The sequence below is a fragment of the Sinocyclocheilus anshuiensis genome, unplaced genomic scaffold, assembly GCF_001515605.1.
Source record: "Sinocyclocheilus anshuiensis isolate Anshui unplaced genomic scaffold, SAMN03320099.WGS_v1.1 scaffold627, whole genome shotgun sequence".
Taxonomy (NCBI): Eukaryota; Metazoa; Chordata; class Actinopteri; order Cypriniformes; family Cyprinidae; genus Sinocyclocheilus; species Sinocyclocheilus anshuiensis.
This window is the reverse complement of record NW_015549703.1, coordinates 1,850,565-1,867,530: the sequence shown is the minus strand read 5'-3', so window position 1 is coordinate 1,867,530 and position 16,966 is coordinate 1,850,565. Positions and strand designations below refer to the sequence as shown.

Below are 16,966 nucleotides of genomic sequence, written 5' to 3'. Positions count from 1 at the left end.
TCTCATACTTTTAGATACGCTGTTATTTGTAAATGCTACTGCTTATGTTAGCTTTTAATATACGGTTTTATCCTGATTAAAGCTTTAATACAGTACGGCAACTGCACGCGCGTCCATGTTTAACGCTTCTCATAGCTATGTGAAAATAAGTGTATAATTGGAACAGTTCATTGTTGGAGCTGAGCTGAATGAGAGAGAGAGAGAGAGAGAGAGATGCAGAGCAGGGGGACGCGAGGAACAGTATTAAGAACCGCTGCTTGAGAACATTGATTTTGAAACTTGTGAATCCATTAGAATCGTTAGAAGACAGAATCGCGATTCATATATGAATAGATTTTTATGTGCACCCCTAGTTTTCTCTTCCTCTTCTCTAAAGCAGCGCATGGCCTCGCCCCCTTTGCTGCCTATTCCCGAGGGCAGGGTTTATCTGGGTTTGTGATGTCACGAACCCGGGAAGTAACTCTTTGTAGTCCCTACCAGACGCTTTTGTAGACATTAAACCGCCAGAATTTTAAAAGACGATATCTCCATTTGCATTGAACTTTCAGCTTGGTAACTTTGCAGATATTGTTTATGGTCAAACAGCAACTTTACACACTAACTAACATTAAAAAAGTGAAATCGCAATCAACCACCCCTTTAAGTGGCATAGATCACTTTTATGCAACAGAAATGAAAGACTCCTATCTATATTTATCAAGGTCCTGAGTAAGAACAATTATTTAATAATCTGAAATAACTGAAATTTGACTTTGTTTTTGTCCAAATACAACGGAATCTACCCACTGATTCTTTGCCATGAATTTCTAATCTGCCGAATGTCTGTCATTTGATTCAGTGATCTGATGCTGTATTTGTGCTATTCATTTTGAAGTTGTTGGTTTTCTTAATGTTGTGGCATCTTCAGCATATGGATTAGTTCTGCTTGATTTGCAGCTCAGCTAACCATTTTTATGTGTTTAGCTGTGGAGTAGTTCTCGGGTGACTTTTAACTGTTTAACTCATCAATTATTGCTCAGTACTTTTTAGGCAAAGCTGTTTTTTTTTACATTGCAGCATCATATGTGAAGAAGAACTGGGCAACTCCTTGCATTTAATATCCAGACTGTTTTATATTTTGTTCTCAACTTATGTTGTTTCTCACAGGTTCAAATTCAGACTAAGAAGATTGATCTTAGTCATGTGACCTCCAAGTGTGGATCACTGGATAACATCCGCCACAGGCCAGGTGAGCATGCTAAGGAGTTATATAAATTTTAACAGCAGATTGGAAATGTGCAGTGTCATGCAGGTTGCTTTTAAAGCACGGAAAACCCGAGCTAGGTTATTGGATGATACAACAGTGCCATCTTGTGGTTAAGTTTTTAATGTCACCGCCAAACCCATTTCGAATGATTTAGCCATTTCAAACGATTTTTTTAATGCAAATTTATAAAAGGTGAGATTTTCTGCTATAAGAATCTTGCAGGCTCTTTCCAGTAATTAAAAAAAGCATCATGATTTACATTTCAAATAATTTTTGCTATTGTATTTCAAAGAACATACTGTAGGCTACAGATTTTATATACTTTCATGTTTTATATGGATTTTGGAAAATATACACTGCTGTTCAAAATGTTGGAGTCAGTAAAGAAATGAAGGATGCAATTAATTGATTAAAAGCATTATATTGATGCCTTTTACATTTATAAAAAGGATAAACAATTGATTTATATTTGAAATAGATGTTATTTGGAACGTTCTATTCAAAGAACTCTGAAAAAATGTATCATGTTTTCCACAAAAAAATATTAAGCATCAGATCTTAAAGTTATCAAAGTTTGTAACATTGATAATAATAAGAAATGTTTCTTGAGCATCAAATCATAATATTAGAATGATTTCTAAAGGATCATGTGACACTGAAGACTGGATTAATAGCTGCTAATAATTCAGCTTTGCCATCACAGGAACAGATTACATTTTAAAATATATTAAGATAGAAAACAGTTAAATTGTAATAATATTTCACAATCTTTTTCTGTTTTAACTGTATGTTTTATACAAAAAAAAAAAATGCAGCCTTGGTGAACATTAAAGACTTTTTTTTCAAAAAGATTAAAAAACATTTAAAACTTTTAAAACTGTAGTGTAGATCTTTACCTTCATAAAAAAGTCAAGTTGTTTGTCCAGGAGAGAAGTGAGAAATTGATTAAATAACTCTTTTATGACTCTGTCTGCGTCTCAGGCGGTGGTAATGTGCGCATTGAAAGTGTGAAGCTTGGCTTCAGAGACAAAGCCCATGCAAAGGTGGGCTCCCTGGAGAACGCCCACCATACGCCTGGAGGAGGACATGTACAGGTGAGTTCTTACCCATCCCACATCATACATGAAGTCATGTTAAGTGACCGTTACCGACTTCCTGTTTCCTGCTTGCTAAGATCGAAAGCCATAAGACGATGTTCCGTGACGTGGCTAAAGCACGCGTGGATCACGGGGCGGAGATTGTGATCGAGACACTCCGGCTGTCAGGCGGCACCTCCCCTCACCGGCACAGCCACATGTCTTCGTCCGGAAGCATCAACATGCTGGAGTCGCCACAGCTGGCCACGCTGGCCGATGATGTGACTGCCGCCCTGGCCAAACAAGGCTTGTGAATCCCCCAAAACGTCTCCCTCCGCTCAGTCTACAGTAGTCCCCTTCAGTGGTGTCGCAGTTCACCTGTCCTCCCTCTGGTATTTATGGAACATTACAGATTCACTTCTCATATTCACACTTTCCTCTTCATCAACCAACAATCTCGCAGAAACCCTGCCGTGACTGTCGGAAATGGAAAAAATTGTATCTGTTTTATTTTATTTGATTTCATTTTAATGAATAACGCCTTAGCTAGAGAGGTACCAGTGCTTTTTATTACCCATGATACATGTGACTTTTTATGGTTGTGTACAGACAGTGGCCTCAAAAGCTGGTTTAGGGTCAGCGTCAGGTGTGTTGCGTAAAAGTCGGTCGATCTGAATTTTTGATATACAGGAATGTGGCGCGACGATCTCATGCTGCACGTGTTATTTTGCCCATTCAGTGCATGGACTCTTCAACATCTCAACTGCGAGTCACGTACGATCAAACACGATATACATTATAAGGGAATATATTTATAAATATGCCAGCTCTTCGTCTCAACATCTAATGCTCAACCGAAAAAAGAAACGATTACTCCTTCGATAACTTATACCTGTACAATTGCATTTGAAAAAAAAAAAACCTAGATAGTATGACGAGCATGTATTCTAGTACACAAAAGAGGCTATTTTCTATTTCAAGGGGTTTTAGTAAGTTATTTGCTGAAACATTGAATAAAATGAACACATCATGTTTTGTAGATACTAGCGACGATGTTTAGCTTGGATGACCGCACCTCTGCCTTCGCTGTCGTTAAGAAATCGTTGCTTCCGTGGATCTTTGTCGGTACACAGTTTAAGCAGATTCGTGCTTCAATTTACACAAAACCATGATGTTACGGTTACGCAAAGACATTCAAGGGCTCCAGGTATACATGAATCATGTAAGATCTGCTCAAATTTGCTCAAAGTCTTGAGGTGTGAACTGTACCACCATTTTTCAGAGTCGAGATGGGAACGGATCTGTCCGAGCAAGATTGGTGGTGCTGCGGCCTTCATTTTAAACCGCATAAACACATTTCATTACACCAAATAATGTTCTTTTTAGCAGCATCATATGACCCCTTTAAATGTAGGGAGCAGCTCCTTGGGACTTTGTCGGTGTGTTAGGCCCTGTGTTTGTTTGCTGATTCCTGCTTGGATGCTTGATTTTCTTTCTTAGGAAGTGGAAAAAGAAACACAGAAATCAAAACATTAAGAAGGTTACTCACTCCGCTTGCATCTGTTTGAACACAGTACTCCAGTATATTTTTTCTCGTCATTTGTGGTTCTACCCGGCCCCTTTTCCTCTAGAACAGTTGTCATTCGTAGGCTTCTGTGTTTTCTCGGCCTTTCCCTGATTCCCTCAGCTGCTGTAAATGTATTTAAAAGGTCACATAGATGTACGCAGTTTTTCTCCTGTTGGTATGATACGGATTATAAATGCCCTTAACAGTTATGACAATAAAAATACAGAAAATCAACAAAACATTAGTGTGATCTGTTGTTTTTTTTCTTCAGATTTTGTGCTTGTGTAATGATTTATGGTTGTGGTATTACTGGCTCCTTACAGGCCATGTTACAGTACATTACATTGATTTAAAAAAAAAAAAAAAGGTAAGTGAAAATCTATGCGTGAATTAAACGGTTTAGGACAAAAAAACTGATCCTTAACTGTGGCAACTCACTTTAAACGTAATTGTCATTTATAAACTTTTCATTATCAATAATTTGTTGCAGGCCTCATGTTTTGAAATTAGTGTTTACAGATAGTTGAAAGATTTTGACTTTTTCTTAGTATGTCTGGTAAAATTACAGTCGACTGTAGCATCCACTTCAGTTGTCTCAGGTCACATTCACCTTTTTTTTTTATGGAAACCATTCAATATGACAGCAATAATATAATAATAATAATAATAATAATAATAATAATAAAGCAATAATAAAATATAACAATAATAAAGTCATATTAAACATTTAAGTATTATGTTTTAAATTCAATTACAAATCAAAAAGGAAATATGTTACTATAGTTATAACACTATTGTACTGTCAAACAAACAAAAAAAATAAATGTTTAATAAAAAAGTTTTCATAACAACAGTAAAATTGCATGAATAATATGTATGGCTTTGCTTTTATCAACCTTAAACCATTGAGCTTCTATTCAGGGAAACCTTCAAGCTTCTCTTTTGTTAACAACAGATTTATAAACGGTTGATGGTTGGCTTATATTGGATTGTAAATGCAGGTCACAGGGCCAAAATGTGATATGTTTGTACTTTCAATTTCTGACCAATTAACCCCATTTACTTTCTTGATACACATTTATGGTCTTATTGTAAACATCTTTCCTTTCCTATTTTTCCTGATCAATAAAATCCACCAAGTCCCATCCTATCCTTTTTTTCTCGTTGAATATCCTCTAAAATGGATAGTGAATATGGTTTCACGTTGCCTTTAAATCCCCAGTACCCTTAAGTTAAAGTCTACTTCTGCTATGCTATTTAAGTGATCGATCGTGTTTGCCTACCTGTTCCACTTACCTGTCCATTCCCTTTCTGCCTTGTGTGCTGAATATGAGAACATTAATCACAACAAGGCTGATACTTTGTGAAAAGTTTATTATGAGAATTGACAGAGGCAAAAAATAAATTAAGACTCTGGGGAAAGGGGAAGGAGGTTTTGCAGCCAGTCCATTAATGACAGTATATTTAGCACCTTTGACTTTGCGATCCAGGCAGTGAGGGGTCAAGGGGTGGTTTGTATTTTTGTGTAACTATGATGCCCCCCTACACCCCCTCCCCTCACAACCATTCCGCTACGGAGAGGCTTGTCCCGGCACGAACAACACCAAGAAAATTAGCTGGAAAAAATATGAATGGCTTCCAATAATGGACAAAAGAAATAGGAGTCGTGGAAAAAAATAGGAAACAAATAACAAAATAATTGTTTATGACTAACATCCCATGTCCCTTTCATCCATTTCTGAGTTAGTTTGGAAACATTGTGTGGATGTCCTGACATCATGGAATCTGGAGAAACGCTTCAGTTTCCTCACAACTCCGACTTCTTACACAGACATGATGTGTTTGACGAAAGCTGTTCAGAATGGAGAGATCAAATAGGATTAGAATCACAGTACAACAAACAAACATTATGTCTATAAATCGGTCAATCGTTAAAAATTTCACTGTGGTTAATAAACGTTCAGTGAGATAAAGAAAGGATTTTAACTGACCCTCGTAGTTCACACAGCCATTTTCATCCTCCTGGCCTTGCATGAGAGCATCGATCTCAACTTCATTCATTTTCTCACCTGTAGAAAAAGACAGGAAAATAGGTTAGTCAAGTCATTAAACAGACTGAAATACTGATGCATGTCATTATAAATGCATTTCTGTCATGACAACTCTCGAAGGGATTGGTCCGAGTACCGAGACTTGCTACTGCCAATACATCCACAGCATGCTTCTGTGAGCATGTAAGAAATATGGCTGCTGCACATATAACACATATGAATAACCCCCATATAGCATACATGAATCACCTCGTAGCAGATCTATACAGGTGGAGCTGGGGAAGGTGGAGGGTTTCTGAAGTGCGCTGCCAATTTTCAAACAATATTCAAACAAAAACCAGGTATTTGAAAATTGAGCAGCGAGCTTATTGGCTACCGATACATCAGAGAACCAATCAGCTGCCATGTGACAATGATGTCGCCAGGTCAGATTGAGCTAGGCCTATCGGACTGCGCCATCTAGAGTTTCATGCCAGAACTCTGTATTTAAACTCTGATATTGGTTGTTTGACCGGATCTATGATTTATTCTTAAGTATCAATGAGCTGCTTGTGTGAAAAAAAAAAAAAAAAAATTTTCACAGTTTTTTTTTTTTTTACTGAGATATTTTGAATAGACAAAGTCTTTACTTTCAAATTGTGTAATAAAATAATTTCTAGCATGAAAAAATAAGGTATGTTGAAAGATACATTGTGAATAAATCTCCTAATTCTGTCAAAAAGTCTGAAAATTGTTTGAAATCTATAGAGGTGATTTTGCCAAAATGTTTTATGATATTAAAGGTTCTCAACTACACTGAAAAATGGTAACATCTAAATTAACTGGTTTATTCACCTCAAAAATTCTTAACATCACTGAACAAACTTATATACATTAATTTAAATATCAGGGTCAAAAAGGTTGAGAACAACTGAGATATAAATATAATTACAAAGCAGAGACTTTCACATTCAATTCATTCAGTGTTTCTTGGTAAAAAAAGAAAAAAAAGAAAGATGGATGGATGGATGGTGCGGGTCACACGTTGTTTCCAATTAATGCACTTCCAACAAAGATACTGATATGGAACTGCAGTGGTAATGCAATCAGCCTGTTCATTTTGGCCACTTACCCAGTGTTGACAAGACGATACGCAGCTCAGCACCCATTACTGTTCCGTTGCCCTCCTTATCGAATACACGCAGACCCTCAACGTAGTCATCGTATGTTGCCTTGTTTGGGCTGTTGACCACAAACTGCAACATGGGCAGGAAACCCTCAAAGTCGACTCTCTTGTTTGTCATGTCTGTAAACGGGGTCAAAAGTGAGGAGAGGGGTCACAGAGGGCAGATGTAGTGAAACCATGCACTCCAAGCACCTGTCACCACACCAGCCTTCTACCAATTACAGTTAAAGAAACAGGAATCTGAAATATGTCATGGTAAAAGCTCCTGACAGTGCTAATGCTGACTAGAGGTACTTTTGGAGTAGCTAATTAAAAGTAAAAAAAAAAAAAAAGGGAAAACAAATCCACTTACCATCAGCGGTAGGGTTGCCCAGGATCTTCGAAACCTCTTTGTTGGTTGGGTTCTGTCCCAGTGCACGCATGATATCTGCAATCTGGTTGTAGGCTACTTTGCTGTCACCAACTCTGTCGAAAAGTCCGAAGGCCTCCCTGTAATCTGGAATTGTGGAGAGATTATTTTAGGCAAAGATGAAGTGTGTCATTTCTGTGCACATTAGTTTCCAACAGGTTTCCTGTCCTGTAAATGTCTATAGTTTTATTCATTTTTTATTTTCATATGTAATATTTTCATTATAAATGTATTATTTTCAGTTTATTATTTCATCAGGTTAAAGTACATGAAAGTGTGTAATATTTCCTTGGAACCTACCTTTTTAATATATTTTATCGTATTTCATTTAACAAATTATTTTCGTTAATCAATTTTATTTAAAGTACCTTTTTAATGGTTTTAGTTTTAGTGAACTATAATAACCCTGTTGGGGATCAACATATGAATGGCTTATAGTTAGGCCTTTTTGAAAAATGACCTTTTATGAGGCAATTTGAATGTATAATTTGAATATTAAGTTTGCTCATTTGTAAGGACATTTCTGCCCCAACAACATCAAAACCCATTAACTTTGATAATGGCTTTTTTACTGATTTGATGTCAGGTTTCACTTTCAGTTTTCTCTAAATCTGTACATATAAAGATAAAGTTGTTTGCCATGGGTCAGATTAGTCTAATTTTTTTATAACCTTTTAAAAAAATACAATAAAATGTATAGTTATTTTTTTGCATTTTTAGTTGTGTTTTATTTGGATCTCTCAAACGAACAGGCATTTACAAAATACCAGTTTTCCTTGTTAATCTTAACCTATCAATCTTATTAAAATCTGCAAATTTAAGCTGAAAATGAGCAGACTGAATAATAATCAGTGCTCACTATTTCTATGGACGTTATGGCAAGGAGTCTATTGCCTCACTGGAAGATGATCTGCTAAAAGATTAATAGCTTCATCTGATTTCCGCACAAAGCCAGCTGCCACCAAAGACGTGACAAGGGGCGGGGGGAGACGTTCAAAGAGTCGTCATGGAATTGATATGCTCTCCCAAGAATATAACTCCCTCCATATAAAGTCAGTACCATGTGAGGCCAGAATGCTGACTGCAGTGTAACTCACACCCAGGCTGCTGAAAGCTCCCCTTACTGAGCAACAACCACATTCTTCCACGTAAGATGCAGGCCTGGACAATGGTGCAAATTATCTGTGAAGTTGCACGGAACTGCTTGACCTTTATTCCACAACAGAAGTAAATCCCAGAGTTCTTTGGGAATTTGACACAGGTCGCTTACTTCAAACCACTTAAAATGTTCTAAGTTTTTGAATTAATATTGCTGGTGCCATTAACGTCCTGCCTAGAGGCAGATTATAATTAGTTAGGATATTTAATAACTAATTTTCTTTCTGCAGGATTTTTTCCCTATTCTATTCTTCATTATTTTAAGCACTGCACCCCAAACTCAATACACGTTTGTAAGCAAGGGTCATGGAACTTATAAAAAATGATCTCACCTTCCATCTGGTCCGGGCTGAAATCGACCTGCAGGAAAACAGATGTACTTTTTATTCTATCCCATAAGTCAAACATAATATAATATGCTTAACAGATCAGTGTGTTTTGTAAATTTAAACATAGAGATCAAAATTTCGAGTCCCAGATCTTGGCATGCTTAATTTAGTCCCTCAGCTGCTTACAGAACAGTAAGGAGCTCCATGTTTGGCCATGTGAACCCACTCCACTTTTGGCTATCTGGGCCAATCAGAAAAGGGGTGTTATGTTTGATTGTAGTTATGCAAAAAAAAAACAAAAAAACAGAACTATCCGTGGTGCTGAATCATCCGCCAATAATAGATATTTTCTCCAGTCATCAGGCCCAGAATAACCTTAGGCAACTGCTTAGAATGATTTAACTCATTATCTGATATAATATGCTTAACAGATAATTAGGTTATGTACATTCAGATATATGGCTCAAACTTTTATGACAGCTCCATTTGAATCTGCATTACACACAGTGTCCTTATCTAAAACACATTATGAAAGCAATTAGCTTATAAAGTGTAACACAACCTTAATGCAGGCATTTTCATAAATAAGCAATACGACTCGAGAGTCTTTAGAACACAAATATAATGGGACTTTTTGCTTCATTGAATGCAAATTCATGTAATAGGCTACCTAACATGTAAATAATAACAGAACATTATTTTGGTAGAGTTGGAATCGTGTCTTAACCAATCAGCATCCAGGACCTGAACTATCACTTTTTTTTTCTTTTTTTTTAATCTCATTCGTAATTTAGTAAAAACTGCAAAAACTTTTATTTTTGCTAAACGTAAGTAAGTAGGCTAAGTGAGTAAGTAAGTAAATAAATAAATTAACTTTAAAGTCTGAGGAAAAAATTCAGTGAACTTTCACTGCACATCTATCTGTTTGATGTCATGTCGTTACCTTCACACCGGACAGATCTACTGCTGCGGCTTTAGGTGGGGCCTCGGGTGCGGGCGCGGGAGCGGGAGCGGGGGCAGGCGCAGGCTCTGCTTTCTTGGCAGGCTCGGGCTTCTTAGCGTCCTTCTTTGGTGCCATTTTTTAGTCTACTTGTCCGCCGGGAGGGAAGTCAACACAGGGAGTGGACCACAGCTTGGAGGATACTCAGCATTTTCAAGGTAAGTATAGATGGTTATATACGCGTATAATTTACTTCAGAGTTGATGTCAGACTGATACACGCGCGGATTGGGTCGCTGGTCACAGAGGGGAGGTGTCGAGCGACCCAAATGGAGAAGGAGGCGAAGCGAGGGGACAGCCAAGGGTCGTAAACATCTTTTCAACTTCAGGTGGACACAACAACCCGGGATTTTTCTTCAAGGTATTGATTGTAATATTGATAATTCACGTGCGCAGTCGAGATGTAACGCGGGCGCCATGTCCTCCTCGGAGGTAAATGTGACTCTTTAGAGTTTAGACGAGGAGAAAGTGTAACCATAGCATAGTTTTTCGCTGTAGCAGTTTTCTTTAGCATCATCATCAGGCGGAAGTTTGACTAAACAAACAGAAATGTCCCTAGCAAAAAAAGTCAATTTCCTGCTGTCAATAGAGATGCATGAAGCACAGCTAAAAAAAAAATCACTTTCAATATATGCAGTATTTTTTATTACATTTAACTATTACATGAATTATTATTCCTGGTCAGGTTGAATCACTCATATTAAATGTATTTTTAAGCGAGTTCAGTTAGCTGTTACCACATGAAGCACTTTTTAAGGTTATTTGACAAAACCTTTTGTAGCTAGTGTAGCTTGAGTCACTTGGTCTACATCAAGATTAAAAATGGCAACATGCTTACAATAATGTTTCAAATAATGGGAAATGTCAGCAGCTGATGGCTATAAATACCAGGAGAGGTGGCAAGAATGTGACCACTTTCCTCAAAATAAATGAAAGTCTCATGGTATGTTGTCACTTCAGTGAAAGTAACGTGACAAAAACCAAACAAGGAAGTTGTCTGCAAAGCATCAATGCTCAACTAAATAAATGATCTAAATGTACAACTTTGATGAGAGTGAATGAAAGGTGGCTACTTTGTTGAAGCAAAATAGGATACAATTTAAAATACGCAGATATAAACTATACTGTATAAGTCAGGGGTGCCCAAACTCAGTCCTGGAGGGCCAGTGTCCTGCATAGTTTAGATCCAACTTGCCTCAACACACCTGCCGCGAAATTTCTAGCATGTCTAGTAAGAGCTTGATTAGCTGGTTCAGGTGTGTCTGATTGGGGTAGGAGCTAAACTCTTCAGTACACCGGCCCTCCAGGACCGAGTTTGGGCACCCCTGGTATAAGTTTTAATTTCTTTTGATTTTTTGGTTGCTACATATACTTCCATTTTTTGGGATAACATTGTTCTATTATATTGTGGATATTTTGTTCTATTCTTCTCTACTTTATGTGGGATTTTTGTTCCATTTTCCACGTTTAGCGTACTAATATATGGAAAATGGTTAAAAAAAAAAGAAAAATAAGTAGGCCTAGGTCTAAACTTTAACTGGTGATGTAAATCCATTGCATGGGTGTGTTCAGATAATATTTCAATCTATGATGTCTGAAATTATTATAATTCAATTATTTTAAAATTACATTTAAGATAAAAAATAAAATAAAATAAAATGGAAATAAAAAATCTCATGCACAGAATGCAAACTGTGTTTCATCAGACTTCTATATGCTCAAAGCCCAGGGGTTTTCTCAGTTATGAGTCATCTGAGCAGAGAGAGATGTTTGTGGAAGAGTGGAACTCTTCCAGCATCCAAATTCGTCAGTGTCCGTCATCATGTTATACATGGAAGTGTTTGCGCAAAGTGCAGACAGTTTGAGAAATTATACAGAGAGCCAGAGAGAAATCAAACTGTGAAGTGAATGAAAGCTGATAGTGACAATGAGTGAGTAAATGTCTTTGTTCATCTCAGCCTGGACTGTTGGGAAAGGGAGTTAGTGGAGTCTGGAAGTCTTAAGGAGGCCTCAGCTGCTGATGCCTGTTAACCCCTCAGAGTGCACACAGTGAGTTTTTTCCCCTCTCTTCCATCTAAATATGTCTTGCAGGCCCTTTTCCCCACCCCCAGAGGTGGGCCAGTAGAGACTGAAGATATTCATTCACCCTTCTTGACCCCCTGCTTTCCCTTTGGACCCGCTTTCTCTGACTCTCTTTCAGTTTTAGTCCCCCAGCTGTCATCAGGGCTCACCCCTGCCATCTAGAAGCACCTTCTATAAAACCTGCCCACCAGAAACAACAACCCCCTCTCCAGATCTGAATGATTTTAGCAGCTAATTCACTTTTAGCCTGCTTGGTTATTTGGTATGGTTGTTGGGATGGGGAGGAGTCAATAAGTTTGATGGAAGACACAAGATCTCAAGATAACTTCTCTAGTATGCATCAGGTTTGGCATACCATACATTTTTGGCCTTACAAACCTGTATGATTTACTTTCTTCTGTGAAACACTAAAGAATACATTTTGAACACTTTCAGTTGCGGTTTACTTCGATAGTATGGTCAAATAATACAATGGGAAACTTAAACTGTTTGATTAAATCTATTGTATAGTCAAAAATATAATGGAAGTCAGTGGGGACTGAAACTGTTTAATCACCAACTTATTTGGTGACCAAAGAAAAAAGAAAGAAAGTCATACAGGTTTGGAACAACTTGAGGCTGAGAGAATGATGACATAATATTCATTTTGGGGAGGACTATCACTTTAATGTTTAAATGTATGAACTGAAGCATAGTAAAATTAAACAACATACTGTAAACCAATAGTATAAACACCTGTGCCTGTTTTACGCCATTCAATCATATGTTTTCAGTGAAGATATATCGTGATCTGCACAAGAATATCCTGTTTTCCACAGCAACCCAAGATAGAGCTTTCCAAACATCTGTGAAGCTTCAATATAAAACCCCTTCATCATAAACATGCTACTCCTACTCAGATATGAAAACATTCCTGTCTGAAGCTTCACAAGCTATGCTAATGAGGTAAGCGAGCTTACGCCCATCATACAGTTAAAAGCCTGCAGGGTGTCATGTCAAAGTGATGCACATCTCCTGATTTAGTATCTTTTCAAGAGCGCAACAGGGAAGACGTGCCAACCATGAGGGAGGAGACAGGCACTCCAAGGAGAGGTGAAAAGGTCGTACGGTGAAACACTTCTCCATGTGTGGCTGAGGAAATTACCATGGTTTTCTTCGATATCATATGTTTTCTAGCTGATAAATAACATGCTGCCCTTTTTTGTTTGTAAAATTTTGGTGGGGTCATTTTTTAATCCTATCTTAAGTTCAAGTTGTAACTATGACTAAAATGACACATAAAGGGAAAGTGATTAGTACAGAGTGTCTTTCCTGTGTCTAAATATATTGAAAAACGATTTGAGGCATTAGTCATTGGTGTCTTATAACATTAAGAGACATAGATATGGGTCACTGTTTTCAAGAATAGCACCTCTAGTTTTTTTTTTCAACCAATGTGTTTCTTCTCACAGGCCACCTATCTCATAGATACAGCCTATATTTCAGAGACATTGTGTAATAGAATTTATGTGCAAAATCTAAATGCAATATTTAAATGATAAATAAATAAATAATAATACACATTAATATATTATCTGTATATACCCACAATTCACAATTCAATGTAAGTTATCTTGTATTTGTGTCTGTCTTTGCCTATATTTTTTATTCTGTTTTATTTTGGTATTTTGTATCTAAATGAGTATAACAGGAAGTACAGCTGAGCTGGGGCCTTTAACACTCCCCATAATGTATGACTAGATATATTTTAAATACCACTCATAGATACAAGTATCCATTTGTGGACGTTTTGTCAAATCCTGCATATAAAATAGTGTGAGTAGAGTATTATTTGCCTCATATGACTCCAGAATTAAAGAGATCTTAAAGGACAAACTGCATTCTGGTGAACGAAACGTGGTGCTGCTGTCTTAAGAATGGAGAGGGAAGTGAGTGGCGTTATTTTCAGATAACCTTAAGACAGAGCAACAGAAGCATTCTGACTTAGAGGTCACAGATTCGGCATAGTTCAGACCTCAGTGATTCTGATGTGAGCCCCCCATAACTAACAGTGCCACTCCTGGACTCCTTACTAATTCTATAAGGAATGGCATTGTAACTTAGTCCCTGGACAGATGGACCCTATTTATAGCCCTTCCTGAAGAGGTGCAAAGTTTTCTTGGGATCGCTCTGAGCGGGGGGCCACAACTCCTTAAGGGAGTTGATTTAGCGTCACCTGCCTATCCCTTAAAGCCGTCTCAGACAGATTATAAAGGGTAAAGCTAAACAAAGCAGCACACAGCCCTGGAAAGTGGCTGTACACCCAGTGAGGGTCTCCAAGCAGCCCTTACTGTAAAAGAATACCTATTATAGTTCCTTGCAATTGCTGAAGTCACGAACACACGTCATTAAAGAGGCCTGCCCATCACTCCTGGTTCAAGTGTTGAGATGGAATTAAATACAAAGTAATCATTTGCATATTCTGGAGGCTGCTAGAATGTTCTAGTGCTGCATTAGATATCCTGAGATCAGATGTGCATAAACTGTTCAGCATGATTTAAAAAAAAAAACTATTACAATGTCAGAACCCCAAATCTCATCCATACATCTAAATAAAAAATAAATACAAACTATTTATATATTATTTATTTATAAGAGTTTCTGAAATCTTCTAAAATGGCTATATTAATTTTAAATAGTTTGATATTGAAAAATGGTCATTCACTTTTTTTTTTTTCTGTTGTAATCCAAAGAAGAGAGGCATGCCTAATGAGCATTTACATAGAGATCAACATGGCCTTGGTTATTTTCAGACCCTTGTATATGGCTGGGGATCTTTGAAAACAGCAAATGGGATCCCAGCCAAAATCCAGAAGGAGATACTCACCTTATTTGTTAAGACGCCAGTAGAGTGTGAGGATCCAGAGCTGAGCTGTATTAGAAAGCTATGCATTTCTGAAGCACCCCCATACCCTCTAATAACTTAGCAATTTTCAGTCTTATTATGCCAACAACAGGCTCTTAGAATAGAAAAGGAGCACAGAAATATTGCAGACAGGAATGTTCTCTCCATTCAGTTTCTCATGTACTGTAGACACAGGGATCATATTGCAGGAGAATTAGTTAATGTAAACATGATAATTTGATTCCATTAACATGGCTATTTAAGATACACAACACTGATATTAAAGCACAATGCTGAATGAATGCACTGCGCTTTGTGACATGAAAGTATGTTTACATATTTAAATTATGAGGAACTCAATTATAATACAATTTTCTCTATCTTAAGGGCTTTTCCTCATTATAATAATGTTACAACTAAAATACTGATTCAGTTTAATCGTCACATTAGATTTGTCTCAAGGAATATCAACAGAAGATGAGTTTCCATAGGATGACCACTAGAGGGCAGTAGAAAGTATAAAACAATAGATCAGGGTTTGGCTTGTTATTTTCTACTGCAAAGCCCCTGCTGGTAGAGGCTGTAACTATAACATGTTGGCAAAAAGCCTATTTCTTCACTGACCAGTGTTATTTTAGTATAATTTAAAATACTATTATTTTATATATTTTTTCTAAATATTTTGAATCAGTTTTTTTAGGTAACACTAAGTTCTCACTTATTTGAATGTGTCCTTGTTACACGTTACATGTACTTACTATTATAATAACAATAAATTATGCATAATTACATGCAAGTAACCCTAACCCTAAGCCAAACCCTAATCCTAACCCTAACCATATAGTAAGTACATGTAGTTAATTAATATTACTTTGTACTTGAATGTATGATTACACTGTAACAAGGACACCTTAAAGTAAAGTGTGGCCGGTTTTTATTTTTTATTTATTATATATATTTTTTTCAATTAAATTTTAGTGAAAGTTTTAGTAATGTGTTGTAGTTTTAGTAAATTGTATCAGTTTTTGTCATTTGTTTTATTTTTTAATAATTTTTATTATAATTATTTTTAAAAAATTGTATTGAAAATGTTGCCTTGCCAACTAGCTGAAAATAAATAAAATAATTTCAAGTTTTATGTTTTATTTTATATCAGTTAACATTTTATTTACATTTTTTATACATTTTTAAAGGTTTTAGTTTTAATGTGGTTTACTATAATTATACCGTTTTAAAATATTAAAAAAGTAGTTTATTTTACAAGCAACATATAAAATGCAAATATTTCAATTAGGGATGCACCGATACCGATACTGGTCTCCTGTAATGCCCCAGCATGTGATAAGCGCCATATTCAAACAAAGAAACACCGACAACAGAACAACAGACAGCAGAATGGAGTTAAGGATGTCTACTACGAAGTATATGTATGCAATGAATATAATGTTAAACATTCAGTATTAACGCCTGTATAGCTGATGTGCTGCGAGCTGATAAACAAAGCACGCTGAGTGGATTGAGCGTGTGGCGGTGCAGATGCAGATGCGCGAGCTTGTCGAGTGAATATATCTTTCTCACAGTCATCACTGGAAAGTTTGTAGTTCGGTCGGATATGTCAAAAACAAGTAAGTAAAACAATGCACAAGTTACTTAACGGTGGGGACAGAGAGAGAGAGAGCGCAATTATGTTGTGTGATCTTTGATGTTCTCTCACTTAGCACACGCATCATTTGGATTAAAACTAAATCGTAAAAATACCATTTATAGGGGCATTCACTATAAACATAATTTATTTTCAACCTTAGGCATACACGACTTTCTGGCGAAAGTGAAACTAACAGCCTGTGTGAAATGCGCTCGGCTGTACTGTACTTGTCCCTCTCATTCTGCATCAGTACAAATACGTGCAGGCGTTGCGTGTGTTTTGCTTGCTTGAGTGTTTCTGCATTATATGAGTGGCTTTGGAATATAAATCGCAGCACGTTTCAGATGAAAAAACG

General features: G+C 36.9%; 2 protein-coding genes and 1 long non-coding RNA gene across 8 annotated transcripts in view; 2 read left to right on the top strand and 1 right to left on the bottom strand.

Annotated features, from left to right (window-relative positions):
• Positions 1-3,654, top strand: part of LOC107660616 (microtubule-associated protein 2-like) — a 118,973-nt gene extending 115,319 nt beyond the window's left edge. For all 4 annotated transcript variants that reach the window (XM_016449977.1, XM_016449975.1, XM_016449973.1 and 1 more), the window contains 3 exons: positions 1,147-1,228; positions 2,228-2,340; positions 2,421-3,654. In XM_016449977.1, the coding sequence (XP_016305463.1) occupies positions 1,147-1,228; positions 2,228-2,340; positions 2,421-2,636 (411 nt within the window). In that variant the 3' untranslated portion in view covers positions 2,637-3,654. The remainder of the gene's footprint in view (positions 1-1,146; positions 1,229-2,227; positions 2,341-2,420) is intronic.
• Positions 3,655-5,243: 1,589 nt separating this feature from the next.
• Positions 5,244-10,156, bottom strand: myl1 (myosin, light chain 1, alkali; skeletal, fast). Its single transcript, XM_016449972.1, has 6 exons — positions 9,945-10,156; positions 9,005-9,032; positions 7,458-7,601; positions 7,052-7,225; positions 5,881-5,958; positions 5,244-5,741 (listed from the first exon to the last, which is right to left on the bottom strand). The coding sequence occupies exons 1-6, from the start codon at positions 10,077-10,079 to the stop codon at positions 5,713-5,715; spliced, it is 588 nt and encodes a 195-aa protein (XP_016305458.1). The 5' UTR covers positions 10,080-10,156; the 3' UTR covers positions 5,244-5,712.
• On the top strand, positions 10,092-13,560 carry LOC107660615 (uncharacterized). 3 transcript variants are annotated; one of them, XR_001631026.1, is made up of 6 exons: positions 10,092-10,159; positions 10,247-10,361; positions 11,959-12,049; positions 12,201-12,426; positions 12,901-13,027; positions 13,106-13,560. It is a non-coding gene; the product is annotated as an uncharacterized LOC107660615 (long non-coding RNA). The 3 variants fall into 3 exon arrangements; XR_001631028.1 differs by having other exon boundaries at positions 10,093-10,159; positions 12,201-12,415; XR_001631027.1 differs by having other exon boundaries at positions 10,093-10,159; positions 13,118-13,560.
• Positions 13,561-16,966: the final 3,406 nt, after the last annotated feature.